The following is a 15,000-nucleotide window of genomic DNA, read 5'->3' on the forward strand; positions in this document are numbered from 1 at the left end:
ACATATGTCAACACACACACACACATACACAAACACTTGGAGTCATTTGCAGTCCAAACTCACATGAAATGCAGATGTTTTCTCCAGAAAACAGGCAGCATTGCACAACACTCTTTGAGCCAAACGGTTTAGTCAGAAGATATTTGATCTGAGGTGTGTGTGTAGTGGGTGGGTGTGTGTACAGATGTGTACATGAGGTCAGACTGTGAGCCTCACTAGCCACACTGTAACGCGCACGCACACACACACACACACACACACACACACACACACACACACACACACACACACACACATACACACAGTAATACACCAGTCACACTCCATCCCCACATCCCCCCACGTAAATTATACATAAATTCAGGGCATTTCACCTCTTTATATAAACATCAATACATTCATATGTGTGTGTGTGTGTGTCTGTCTCTGTGTTATCTTTGTAGGTTTATAATCTCAGACTATTCAAAGGATTGTGTGAGTCACGGAGTATTTGAAGGGTTGTGTTTGTGTGTGTGTGTGTGTACGCATGTGTGTGTGTGTGTGTGTAGGTGAAAAGACAAAGGAAACAAGGACAGAGTGCAGTGTTAAGTAATATGAATAAAAGTGTTGGTGACGGTGGGTTCTGTAGTGTGTGACGTGAGATAAAAGAAACACACACACACACACCTGATACCAGAGAAAGCAGCCTACTCCTTAAATATTTAATCTAACTTTCTACACGAACCTAATGAGCCATGGCACAGACAAGCTCACACACACACACACACACACACACTGCAGGACAGGTTAGTTCTCCTCTGACTGTCTGGCTCAGGTCCAGTCTGCGCTTTTGTAGTTCTCAATAATTAAAAACTCCTGCACTTTTATCACTTCATCCCTCCACCTCTCCATCCCTCCCTCCCTCCCTCCGTCCCCTCTGATCAGGAGTGGAGGAGAGGCCAGGCGGCCGTGTCTCCTTCCTTCATTCTCTCTCTCTCTCTCTCTCTCTCTCTCTCTCTCTCTCTCTCTCCCATCCATCCATCCATGAGGCAACCCCCCACCCCCATACCCATACATACCTGGGACTGATCTGAGAACAGACTGGGAGTTAGTCAAGGTGTACAATCCACTACCTGTGTGTGTGTGTGTGTGTGTGTGTGTGTGTGTGTGTGTGTGTGTGTGTGTGTGTGTGTGTGTGTGTGTGTGTGTGTGTGTGTGGGTGTGTGTGTGGGTGTGTGTGTGTGTGTTCTAGTACATCCTGTGTATTCTTGGTGAGTTTAATTGGCTCATTGGAAAATTTCCTTGTGATATTGCAATAAGGTGAGTCATCTCTGACCATATTATTTTGAATTTGACTCACACACTCACACACACACACACACACACACACACACACGTCCTCCACCTCAATAGACACGTCCACACACTTGCACATGTGACCTGATATCACGCTTATACACACGCTGCACAGTCATTGCTGTGGTCAGTCTGCAAATTGCCTCAGAGTCCAGGAAAACGTACGAGGTATGAGGTGAGTGGAACAAGTTCTAGTAAATTAGGAGAAAGGGGATTCTACACCAGTGCTCTGTTAAGGTGCCAGGGCCACACACACACACACACACACACACACACACACACACACACACACACACACACACACACACACACACACACACACACACACACACACACACACACACACACGAGAGGGGGCTCTACACCAGATCTCTGTTAAGGTGCCAGGGCCTGAGGTTTGAGTTCAAAGGACAGGTCCAGCTAGGCACACTGAGCACACACTAGAAGTGTCAGTTACACTGTTTGCCTAGTCTTCATCATTACCATCATCACAATCATCATCATCATCTACATCACCCGTGGCAGCAGCAGCATCACTGTCATCATAATGTGTGTGTTTCTTTCTTGGCTATCTAAATCATATTATCAATTACAGACTTTTCCTCCTCTTCATCTTTCCCATCATCATCATCATCATCACCATCACCGGCATAGTAATGATCGGTGCAAAAAACACAATCGCCATTTATTTTACATCTGTGCACAGTGGGAGGGCAATTCCATTAGCAGTTCTGAGACGGATGAAGGTTTTATTTCTCTTTCACACACACACACACACACACGCGCGCGTGCACCCCACCCTTTTCTCCTTTTCCATGTCCTTGTGTTCTCTTTCTCTCACTCCCTCTGCTAACACATGGTTACATACTACTGATTGAGTTTTGGCCCAGAGCAAAGATCAGTTTACACAGATCAACACACACACACACACACACACACACACACTCACACACACACACATCTCAGGGGACGTGGCTGTCCATTAAATATGACATCACTCGCATAGCAACAGCCGCAGGCAGCTGCAGTCCAAATAAAAGGTCTGTTACAACACACACACACACACTCACACACACTAATCTACAGAACATACACTCATTACATGGCACAGCCACCCATCAGCAACAGAGTTGCCAACTTATGAAATTAATGGAGGATTGCTCATTTTTATAAGCATACAGATCATAACACACACACACACACACACACACACACACACAGTGTCTGGGCTGGCGTCTGCCGTCGTGTGTGTTTCACTCTGATGGTATGCTTTTGTGTGGCTCGCCAGCCAACTGAGACAGGTGCAGCTCTCCAGCCAACACATAAAGGACAGGAGCAACTGGACCTCCACCTGTCCAGTTCTGTCTACTGGAACCAGAGTACAAACACACAAACACACATGTACACACACACACATGCACACTCCTACACACGCACATACACACACGTACACACACATGCACATACGTACACACATACACTCGTACACACACACACACACATACTCCTACACACACACACACAAGCGTATACAGAGACACACATAGACACATACAGTATGCACATAGACACATATAATAACGTACACACACACACACCTATACATACACAGAGACCAGCACACAGTCACACACACACACACACACACACACACACACGCTCCAACACATGAGTGGGTGGGTAAAGGAAGAGGAGGGCAGAGACAAAAGACTAAACTGGAAAAGAGAAAGCAGGAGTGTGTCCACCATAGCAGCAGAAAAGAGAGGAGGAAAGAGGAGGAGAGGAAGGAAAGAAAGAGAGGAAGGAAAAGAAAGAGAGGAGGAAAGAGGAGGAGAGGAGGGAAAGAAAGGAAGAGATGAGGGAAAGAAAGGAAGAAGGAAAAGAGAAAAGGAAGGGGAGTTTTGATGTGGCTGTCTCTTTTGATACCTGTATTTAGAAAGCCAGATCCCCATTTCCAGAGTCATTAATCAGACAGAGATCAGCTGCTCCAGCAGTGTGTGTGTGTGTGTAAGAGAGGGAGGTAGAGAGAGAGAGAGGGAGAGGTTAGAAGAGGAAACAAGACAGGAAAGTGAGAGGACCCCATTTTAGAAAGACCACTGTGTTTGAAGTGTGTGTGTACTGTAAGTGTTCATGTGTGTGTGTATATATATATATGTGTGTGTATAAGTGTGTGTGAGAGAAAGAGAGCTTATATGAGCTCCAATTTTGGGTTTATCCAATACCAGAGGAACACTACTCAAATGAAATGGCACAATGACACACCTCTGATTCAGTCCAGCATCATCCTTACATCATTTCATTTCAATGGAAAAGCCAGGAATGAAGGGAGGGAGTGAGAGAGAGATGGCATGATAGAGGGATAGAGCCAGCACGATGGAGAAAAAGAGAAGCTTAGCGGAGGAAGAGTGTGTTAGAATGAAGACACAGCACATCTGGTAGGCCTCTGCACACAATGCTAAAGTGATACAATTGATGCTAATTATCACCTCACTGGAGAGAACAATGATTCATTCTTTCCTCTAGGGGGAACTGTGGGGGTGTGTATGCTCGTGATTCAGTGTGTGTTTATTTGTGTAGGTGTGCAGTAAGTGTGGGAGCATGAAAGTGTGTGTGTGTGTGTGTGTGTGTACAGCGGGGGTGTGATTGTGTGTGTGTCTTTAGATGTGTAAGACTATACTGGACCTTTGTGACAGTCATTGAGAGAGAGAGAGTGTGTGTGTGTGCGTATGTATGTGTGTGTGTTTATGTGCTGTGCCAACATCTGGCTCTGTCTGATGCCCTAATTAGAGTTTAATAAATGAGGCTAATGAGGACTTACCTTCAGTTCTGACCGAGTTACACTAATTAAGGTAGAGACAGAACATTCATACACACACACACACACACACACACACACACACACACACACACACACACACACACACACACCTGAATTCACTCCCCAGGTCCTCTGCACACATGGACATACATACATACATGACCTGTTTGGTATAAATGTGGGTGTGGATGTGTGCGTGTGTGTGTGTAAGATTAAGGGCTCATTAACCTTCCTATAGAAGGACAATATGTGATGCCCATGTACACACACCAACCCACATCAATACACACACACACACGCACATTAAATATCAAAGTCAATATTTACTAAATAGTGATGGTAACCACTGCTGTGATGCCAGGAGACGATCGAGAGTGAGAGTGAGTAGAATGACACAGGCCGGTCTGTCAGCAACATATGGCAAAGCAAATATTCACTGCTATTCTAATTACGCTCGGTGTAATCTATTAATTAATTACAATTACATGCTCTCTCTCTCTCTTTTTATCCTCTCTCTATCTCTCAATACAGACACAAGCATGCTGCAGAAGACATTTATTATAAGCCTTGAATTTCCCCTTGGGGATAAATAAAGTAACTATCTATCCATCTATCTATCTATCTATCTATTACCAACAGCTAAATCACTCTCACGCATTCACACACAGCCATCAGACAAAAACAAAGCTGGATGCATGAGTCAAGTATCCGGAACTGAGTTCTACTACTGATGAACAGACAGGAGAGGAGACTGCAGAGGATGGGTAATGAGGATTTAGGAAATAAAACACCTCTAACAAGATTTTAGCTAAATATATTTATTGATTGCATTATTTGCATTACATTTCATAGACAAAAATAGCACACAATTCATTAAATTGCCTACTTTCCCCACTGTATGGGGCATTGGGATGGAGACCTAGCCTCCTCAACTGTGCATCATTGATGTAGTGTCGCCCTCTTTGGGTCAAATGACAACATTACACCCAACCATCGCAATATAGCAGACTCCTTTCTCTAACATCCACCTGGAGTCACTGAGCAGAACTTTATCTTCACAATAGCTCTTTACAATCAAGTAATTATCAACTACTCAGAAGTGTTGATGTTGAGAGGTAAGGCTTCAAATTAAAATATAAATTATAAATGAATGATTTTGAGTAGTGGGGCCTCTGATTAAAATATACACATTAGAATAAGCTACACAAGTTAGGTCAGGGCTATTCAATTGCCAAGTCTGGCCCGCAAGGTCAAAGAAAATGCCATCTCTAGTAAGTGCATGAGCTGTTCTCCACTGTTGCATCTCTTGCGCGCTCTGTAGTCCTGCAGCCTGCTACTCAGCCAACTGCTCAGCCAAGTTCAACGTAAATTCTATCTTAGCTTAGTTTCAAAGTAAATTGCCACTACGTTGGAGTTTATGAGGTAGGCCTACTCATTTTTAACGGGTTGCACCACGCAAATAGTTTCAACTTAACACCCAGAATCAGTATCAGATTTATTGGCCAGGTTTGCGTAAACAAACAAGGAGTTTGACAACGGTTAATCACAAAGTTATTACTTAAATGTTACATCCCTCTCCTTGTGTGTACAAGTCCATTGTAGCCTAAGTAACTAAATTCTTTGGACCTAGCAGTTACTGCGCAAAGCACAGATTCCATTGCTGTTGATCTGTTATCGCAGATTTCATTAGCCATATTAGCCACCTACAACCGGCTAATGATGTTGTTTTGCATTTACATCATATGAACTCCCATATTGCTGCTGTTGTACTTGACTGTATCTACAGCTGTTAATGTGATCACTCATATTTCAAGCCTTATTTTTCTGGCCCCTCATTTGTGATACTTTTTACGAACTGGCCCCCATTACAAACTAATTGAACAGCCCTGTTATAGGTGCTCATCTCATTAGCTGTAAAACTATCATGCATTTATATTCTTATTAGTTTATGTAACGTTAAGATTTCTTAATAATCCATTTCAAAATCTCATACTACTGTAACTGTAATTAATAAAAACATGTCTAACAACCCAAATAATAGTGAATTCTTCTTCTTTTCTTGTATGACAGCTAAATGTGCAAATCAACTGTCCTGCAACTACAGCATATTCCTCATAGTGTATGTGTGTATATATATATATATATATATATATATATATATATATATATATATATTCATAAATACTTTTTTTCATGTTATTTTCCAAATAATTTCAGTAGAACTGTAATTGGGTATTGCTATTTGAAATATCATAAAAAGCATGAATTTGTAATGTTTTTAAAAACGGAGATATAGCATTTTGGAACCAATATATATTGCCCCCACCCCTCACTCGACAACCACACGGAGATTCTGTAATGTGCGTGTATGTCGTTCACACATAGGTCCGTATAAGGTCAGTATAAGGTCCGCAGGTTAGCATCATATCTGAATCATCTGAAGGGTAGGACCTCCGTTTGACAAACCTCCGCAGTCCGCATATATTCTGGAGGTTATATCTGAAAGCACCTTATATATACATCTTCTTCTTGTATTGACAGCTGAATGAGCGGTCTGAGGAAGTTAGCGCTGTGAGGTCTCTGATGCGTCCTCTGACTCTGTTGTTTCACTGACGCTCCTGTGGGACAGAAACAGCAAAACAGAAGATGTAACACCCCAAATTAACACTCACCCATCTAACATGGAAGCCACTTGGATCCAGTGCTCAAAAGTCCACACATTTTAAAAAGCCTTGTGATATCTCCTCTCTGATCTTACACGTGTAGCTTGGATTCGGTTACATTGCTTTTGTATCATCACTGTTTAAACAAGTTTATTACTGGTGATCAACAATTCATTTAAATAGTAAACACTCAACACTGTATTGTAACGATTTGATAGCGAACCACACAGTTGTCCAATCAAAAGGTTTATTCACTGGGAACGAGAGCCGGGACACAGATAGACACAGAACACAATGCAAACAGGGAAGGTCAAGCACGCACACACACTACACATACAGGGGAGGACGCAGCCTCCCACACAAAAAGGATCACACACGAGGGAGAACTAAAAGGGAAACATGTTACAATAAAGACGCTAACATTGCACACAAAACTAAAGAGAACGACATAAACCCCCCAAATGTTCGCTCTCGTATCCCAGGATCCCCTGCACGGGAGAACGCTAACACTGTCTTTTGCGCCGACGTTACATAGCTCCCCCAACAAGCCATTGCCGTCCTCGGCAATGACCACGAGGTAGCCACATGCTAACGTCGGCGCGCGTCGCCCGCCACTCAGTTCAGTGCGACAGTACCGCCAACTCACGTGGGGTGCACGCGCCGCAGGAGCTCACTCAACGGGGCGCCACGCTGCTAGCAATCCAGTTCGGGCGTGCTAGCAGCCACGTGGCCGACCCCGCTCGTCACCAGCTCCCTCTCAGCAACCGCCCTCAGGCTGCCCTTTCCGTGGCGTGTCACCACGGCACTCCTCCTCTCCAGACGGGGCCCTAGGTGGCCTTACAACCGTCGACACTGTACCAAGCACCGGGGTTCGAGGGGGGCCAGATGAAGCTGCGCCAACGCCACTCCGCTCCGTCGAGTCGCCGACCAGGACAGACAGGCACCGACTCCACAGCAACCGGACCGCGCTGAGCTCTCCCGCTGCAGCTACCGTCTTCGGCGTCCCTCCTCGTGTTGCCATCTCGCAGAGCCGTACTGCTCTGTTCCCGGCCCGTTCCACTCCTTCGCGGCCTCGGCGAAGGCACGACCCCCGAGATGGTCGTGTTATCGAACTCCACACACAAACTTTTTCAAAAGGCGCCGGCCAACAGGCCAACTAGAACGGGCGCCCACACAGCACGGTGCCTCTCACACGCACCCAAAAGTTTTTTTTTAAAAAGTTCAGAGGGCATTTCCGTCAAACCTGCCCCACCGTCGTGAGTTCGCTGCCCTCAGCGGCTCCGCCAACCGTCCATCGTCTAGGAACCTCTTCCTCGCGCACTCCCTCGGCTCTCTTCACGCGTCGCGGCTCGCCGTGGAGTCAGCGCCCAGGCCAGCGTCATCTTCTCCGCGACCACTTCATCTGGCCAGATCTCCTCCCATGGCAGCAGGCAGGTCTCGGCGATAGCTCCTCTCCTCCGGCGGCGGTAACGATAGAAGGCCTCAAGCTCTTTAGTAGCCCTTACAAGGGCTCTCTCTGGATCCTCTTGCGTGGGCCTCCACCCAGCGGTGAGGTCTCCCGCTCCCAGCTTCTCTCGCTGAGCGGAGGCCATGTTCAAAAGTCGCTTCTGACACCAATGTAACGATTTGATAGCGAACCACACAGTTGTCCAATCAAAAGGTTTATTCACTGGGAACGAGAGCCGGGACACAGATAGACACAGAACACAATGCAAACAGGGAAGGTCAAGCACGCACACACACTACACATACAGGGGAGGACGCAGCCTCCCACACAAAAAGGATCACACACGAGGGAGAACTAAAAGGGAAACATGTTACAATAAAGACGCTAACATTGCACACAAAACTAAGGAGAATAACGACATAAACCCCCCAAATGTTCGCTCTCGTATCCCAGGATCCCCTGCGCGGGAGAACGCTAACACTGTCTTTTGCGCCGACGTTACAGTATTTTATGAGGTTTGTGAATTTCAAAGCCAACATTAACGTTAGCATGCAAATTGTTATATTAAAAATTATATGTGTTGTGTTGTGATATTTTCAGAAAACATAGATACTACTATAGACATTACTACTATTAAAGTACTATATCTTATAGTACTGAGATATCTGTACTATAAGATTTGGCACTACACTTCATTCTTACCACGGCGTGATGTTTTACTCAACAGGTTCCTCCAACTTTCCAGCTTTTTTCAATGAGTGCCATTAGCTCCCCCAGCTGTTTTTCCTCTCTCAACCTTTCCACAAGTTTAGAATGTTGGGGCATTGGACAGAAGTAAGAGTGGTGAGGGCCGAGCTGGTGAGAGAGAGAGGGGAGAAAGGGGTCATTTGCCATGATCATCTTCTCTATCTTCTCCAGCAGACCTGTCACCTGTGAGGCTCCATCCCTGTTGTAATTGTCCAGAATGTGATATCTGTTGCCACATCTCTCCACCAGCCGTTTCAGAGCCTCTCCCTCACTCTCGATGTGCTGCTCCACGGAGTTGTCTCCGAGCCGGTCGCCGTACGTAAAGAGCACCAGGGTGTGCTTCCAGACACTGTCACCCAGGAGCTCCACGTGTTCGGCCAGCGCCTGCAAAGTCTCTGCACAGAAGGACATGGACACACGCAGCACCAGGAGGAAGGTGTGTGGGCCCGGCGAGCACAGAGACACGCTGTCCACTATCTGCTGTCTCTGGACCAGAGTTCTGTTGTGGCATCTCTCCGTCTTCTCCCAGCCAAGTGTGCAGACCACAGTGACATGGCGGTCCAACACTTCTGCTGATCTCGTATCACAGTGCGTGAGAGTGCTGTACCCAAACTTTTCCGAACCCAGAATGGTGTTTGCTGACGACGTCTGGCCAGCTCGTCTATATCCCAGCAGCACAAGCTGAAGATCTGGTCTCCCGTGAGGAAAGCTGCCACGCAGAGAGTCAATTCCTGAATCAAGTGACTCAGATGGCCCTGTGTCAACCAATAGGAACTTTTGGTTTAAAGAACTCACCTCTCATTCTCTTTTCTATTTGCTCAACACAGATCTTCCTCTTCTTCACAATTAGACTATTCTTATCGGCCTCATACAACACTTCTGCCGATTTCGTCTCACAGTGCGTCAGAGTGTTGTCCCCAGACTCTTTCATACCCGGAATGGTGTTTGTTGACAACGTAAGATCTGGTTTAATGAACTCATAGCTGCGGTGTAGAGTCCATTCCTGAATCAAATGACTCAGATGACCCTGTGCAACCAGTCATGTCCGAGTGAAAAATTAAACCTAAAGACACAATACCATGAATTAACACGCAAAGAGGAAAAAATCAACAAAGACATTTTGGTTAAGCAAGTAAAAATTTGATTTGGAACTTTTGAGTTTAGTAACTCACATCTCGTTTGTCTCTTTTTTGCTAGCTCCATACAGGTCTTCCTCTTCTCCTCTACCTCACTTAGTCTCTTCTTATCAACCTCAAAATGGCTGCCACAGTTCTCTTGCACCATCTCCTCAATCTTCTCCAGCAGCTCTGTCACCTGCCTCTCTTCACCCCTCTGCCTGTTGTTAAAAACGTGATACCTGTTCCCACATCGCTCAACCAACCACTGCAGGGAATCTCCTTCACTGTCGATGAACTGCTCAACGGGCGTGCGGCCCAGCCAGTCTCCGCAGGTGAACAGCAGCAGGACGTGACTCCAGACGTTCTCACCTAGTAGCTCCAGGTGCTGCTGCAGGGCTTTCCGGTTGTTCTCCGTGAAGGAGGTGTTGGCCGGCAGCATCAAAAGCACAGCGTGAGGCCCTGGGGGGCAATGGGAAGGGCCGAACATGATCTCCTGCCTGAAGATTTCCGATGTGTACCTTAAAGGGTGGATCCTCCAACGGCCTGGTGTGTCGACGATGGTGACCTCCCTTCCAGCTACAACAGCACTTTCTTTTGCAAATCTGACAGTTCGGTGTAATCTGAATGCATCACGTCCCAGAATTGTGTTTCCTGTTGAGGACTTCCCAGAATGTTGATACCCCATCATCAAAATCCTCAGCAGTTTTTGGGGTTTTACTACGAGGGACAAAATATATTTTAGTTCAGTGATGACTGGAATATCAAAATGTAAAAATATTCAAATTTGTCAAAATTACTATTACAATAACAATTTAGGCCTACTCGTGTTCATTACACTCATACCTCTTCCTAGTGGTTACAGAAGTCATGATAAATAAACTCACCAATTTGTGCACGGATGTCCTCCCTCCTTCTCTGCAGCTTACTCCTTCTCTCCTCTCCTGTGTTTCTCTTCAGCTCCAATTCATTAATCGTCTCCAAACTCAGTTCATAATGGCCACCATGGTCTTCCCTACGACCAGCAGCAGGCAGTGGGGTCCCGGTGGACACAGGGTGGCGCTACGCGTAATCTCCCGTTTGTAGAGTGCCGATGTGTCCATGGGGGGGAGCAGAGGCAGCCATCCGGGCGTGTCCACCAGGACCACCCGCCTCTCCGCCACCTCCTGCGGCACGCTCACGCACTCGGTGGTCATCACGTCGGGCTCCGGGGCCTCTCGGCCCAGGATGGTGCTTCCTGCGGAACTCTTACCGGCTCCGCGGCTCCCCAAGAGGACCAGCCTCAGCTCAGCGAGGTGAGTTCCTCCAGCTGGACACAACACCAAAGACAGCATCACTTAAAGGAACCATATGTAAGATTGTGGCCAAAACTGGTACTGCAATCACTTTCAAAATACTGTAGAGCGGTGTATCCCCTCCCCCTCCCCCCTCGAGGTTGCCAACCCGGATGCTGAAACACTACTGACTTTGTGATTAGTAGATAGGTAGAGGGTGGCGCATCAGGCCAAAACACAACATCAACATCAGTTGAGGGCTGCAACTTCACTTTTTTAAAAGACAATATCCTGGCCAGACTACTGTTGTCAGTGATATAAGTATTTGAAGTGAACATGATTTCTTAATGTCTAGTGACATATCAGGGCCATTTAATGATTAATTGAAATACATTTCTTACATACAGTTCCTTTAACGTCAAGTCATTTAAATGTTATGTTTCTTAACTGGTGGGGAACCGTTGTGGGTGGGTCACGGAGCTTGTGGTAAAAAAAAAAAAACATTTAAAATGTCCATCACCCATTTAAAATGCTACCCTCAGATACAATGTCAGACCTTTATTTTGATAGACTTTATTCATATGCCAGTCATTGCATTGGCATAGATAATGTTTATGGGACACTATGTTGAGGACAGAAAGAGGCAGAAACCTGTGTGTGGTGTGCAGTGAATTGCTGGCACATGACAGCATCAATCCATCACAACTAAAACACCACATTGAAACAAAGCACCCTGCTCTCAAAGACAAACCGGTCAAGTACTTTGAAAGGCGACGCCAGGAGTTGAGAACTTCCCATATGTGCCTAACATCAGCAGGTGGCAGTTGGCACCATGGAGCCAGATGGGTGGCACAGGCCACCTCCAAAATCCAGTCGGCCACCCCACCAGATATGTGATTGGGCTTGTCAGCATGAAACGTCTCCAAGTATATTTTTTCTTAGTCAAAACAATCGTATTCAATAAATTGAATATTGGGGTGTGTGTGTGTGGGGGTGGGGGGGGGGTCGCCACTGTCAACATTTCATAAGGGGGCATCGAGATATTTGAATACACCATCCTCATTTTTTTTTTTTTTCATTTTTGTCATCTTTTTTCAGCACCAAAATCAAAAATCTTTGGATGACTAACTGATGGGGTCACATATCAGATTGCTGTCGACACTTGGTTCTGTCAAGTGTCATTCAGTTTTTGTCATGACAAGTTATATGTTACCAAGATGTCTATATAGTCTACTGACCAAACTATTTACCATTTACATATAATTGTGATGTCCTGTAAAACAACAACCTTTCACGTTGTTTTAGTGACTTGCTGAACATTTAAACTGAAAAACACTTGTCTTGAAATCCCTTTTGCTTTTCTTATAGTAGTCCTACAGCCTACAGAATAGAATAGAAAAAGCAGAAGATAGGACAGAAACATCCGAACGCAGCCCTGGTTGGATTCCTCCACTCCCCTGATCCCAAAGACGGCTCATCTGAAGCCATCTGATCCTGCTCCGGCTGTTAGTTTTGGTCCCTCCTCAGTCTGCAACACTCACTACACTCACACTTGTGATGTTAAGCGCCTTCCAACACAACATAAGAATGCAGGGCAGAGCCACACAGTTCAACACAACGCAGGTTACACACACTTCTTGCGGAAATATAAATGACAATAAACCACTGTTGAATAGACATTAAGTTGTGCGAACATAAATTGAGAATGGCTATGTTGTGTGGTGATGTTGGATATCCATAGGATATCCACAGGAACACCTGTCTGGGCCTTCTGTCTCAACTGTCTTTGCCACCTCTGCTCAGAGGGCCTAATATAATGCAAGGGCTCAAGGCCCTTGGTAAGCATTAAAAGAATCCTTAATCTAGTCTTCCAGGCAGGGGCATTGTATGGAGAAGGCAGGGCTTTCTTCAGAGTGTAAAATGAACAAGCCGTCACAAATAGAAAGTTGCCTGATTAATGCACCAATAAGATTTGCATATCAGTCTCTCCCTCTTTTCCTCTCTCTCGCTCATATTATCATTTTAATGACAACTCAACCGTAAGACTTTAAAAACACACCCCATACCCATATCACTGTCTTGTAGCAAACATGGAATAAATAAAGTATTTAACCTGCAACCAGTATTACTTTAACTAATAAGCACCAAGTAAATCTCAATCTACTGACTGAAACTCCAGAAACAAAAAATCAGTGGCACAGTGACAAAAGCCATATCTGTCTTTGTGTAAGGGACGGGTACATGGAATGCTGCTGAACTACATGTCCTTAGTATGATGTCACACAACTAAAATAAGACAACACAAAATAACACAAATGAAAATGAAAATCTTTATACCCAGACGAACAATCTGGCATGTAAACACACATGTAAATAAAATATATCAACTAGTGTTAAAAATATCATGGGAAAGTCCTGGGCATAATATCACGGATCATGATATTTCACATGCGGCAAATCAGGAAAGAATTGAACAATTTAAAAGGTTCCATAAGCCATTTTGTAGACTAAAATGTTACCCATAATTTATCATGTATGTATCACAACTAACTACAAGCATATACACACACTTTACTCTAACATTTAGTGAAAATAATATGTTGTTATATCCATACTGGTGTAAACACACACAGACAAACACACAGTTCAGGCCCTAAGTTGTGATCTTGAGGTCAATGGATGAGTAGAACAAGTGGTCGGTAGCTACAGTAGCTGGACAAATACCATAAATAAGTCTGACTATTGAGTTTAATGGACAAGTAGAACAAGTAGTTGGTAGCTATATGGACAAATACCATAAATAAGTTTGATTAATCCCAGGTTTGTCGGAGGAGAAAGAGAGGGATTACTTTACCTTGTTGAGTCGTGAACAGAGGAGAGGAAGCGAAAGTGAATTTAGGAGTATCTTTGTTGGTTATGAAAAACCAGCTCAACTGGCTCACATAACCAAAAGATAGAACACACACACCCAGATAGAACGATAGAATGCACACACAAAAACACACGCATGTACACATACACACAAAAAACACTTCTTATTTGGCACAAATTCAAAACGAAAAACAATGTGACAGTTTTAGAAGAAAGGCGACAGCACGCTTGAGAGATTCATGAGATTTATTAATAATAGTCAGTGTTTATTCATTTCATTCTAATACTCTTTTATCACAAATGCAGTCTTTCAAATGCAGACTAGCATCTCTCTGGGTAAAAACTGTACATAAAAGCAAGGCACTAAACATCTGAAGGAGACACACACACACACACACACACAAAAGAGTAGGTCCTAGTGAGTGCAGAAATACGAGTCATATCATTTTCTAGTGTGTATGTGTGTGTGTGTGTGTAACAAATGAAAAATTAATCAGAAATCCATAGCTGATATTTAACACACACACACACACACACACACACACACACACACACACACGCATACACACACACAGCCCCGACACAGGTCACACAAGCATATTCCTCATCGCACACTCATTTATATTTCCTATTGTACACACTATTCTCCTCCCTTCTATTCTGGAGCAACACTGAAGGAGGTTTTCTCTGATGCCATTACATAAATAACAAGATTTGTTATGAATCAAGT

General features: G+C 44.7%; 2 protein-coding genes across 4 annotated transcripts in view; both read right to left on the bottom strand.

The window, feature by feature from the left end:
* Positions 1 to 4,955: 4,955 nt before the first annotated feature.
* LOC143130950 (GTPase IMAP family member 6-like) lies at positions 4,956 to 14,418 on the bottom strand. 2 transcript variants are annotated; one of them, XM_076290269.1, is made up of 5 exons: positions 14,254 to 14,418; positions 11,013 to 11,434; positions 10,183 to 10,845; positions 8,966 to 9,118; positions 4,956 to 6,771 (listed from the first exon to the last, which is right to left on the bottom strand). In XM_076290269.1, the coding sequence occupies exons 3-4, from the start codon at positions 10,814 to 10,816 to the stop codon at positions 9,072 to 9,074; spliced, it is 681 nt and encodes a 226-aa protein (XP_076146384.1). In that variant the 5' UTR covers positions 10,817 to 10,845; positions 11,013 to 11,434; positions 14,254 to 14,418; the 3' UTR covers positions 4,956 to 6,771; positions 8,966 to 9,071. The 2 variants fall into 2 exon arrangements, with proteins under 2 accessions (XP_076146384.1, XP_076146383.1); XM_076290268.1 differs by having other exon boundaries at positions 8,966 to 10,073.
* An 84-nt stretch (positions 14,419 to 14,502) lies between these two features.
* The window catches only part of svila (supervillin a), a 53,937-nt gene continuing 53,439 nt past the window's right edge, over positions 14,503 to 15,000 (bottom strand). For both annotated transcript variants that reach the window (XM_076290267.1, XM_076290266.1), the window contains one exon: positions 14,503 to 15,000. This exon is cut by the window's right edge and continues 621 nt beyond it. The gene's annotated coding sequence lies outside the window, so the exon portion shown is untranslated.

This window comes from Alosa pseudoharengus, unplaced genomic scaffold (assembly GCF_046254945.1).
Source record: "Alosa pseudoharengus isolate Yale_2024_CS ecotype anadromous, Long Island Sound unplaced genomic scaffold, YU_APseudo_1.1 YU_APseudo_1.1_scf_18, whole genome shotgun sequence".
NCBI lineage: Eukaryota > Metazoa > Chordata > Actinopteri > Clupeiformes > Clupeidae > Alosa > Alosa pseudoharengus.

Coding starts and splice junctions, on each gene's coding strand:
- LOC143130950 (XM_076290268.1), bottom strand. CDS start 10,816: ATGATGGGGTATCAACATTCTGGGAAGTCCTCAACAGGAAACACAATT. Junction 10,074..10,182: donor AAAAAAGAGACAAACGAGAT/GTGAGTTACTAA, acceptor TTGTGTCTTTAG/GTTTAATTTTTCACTCGGAC.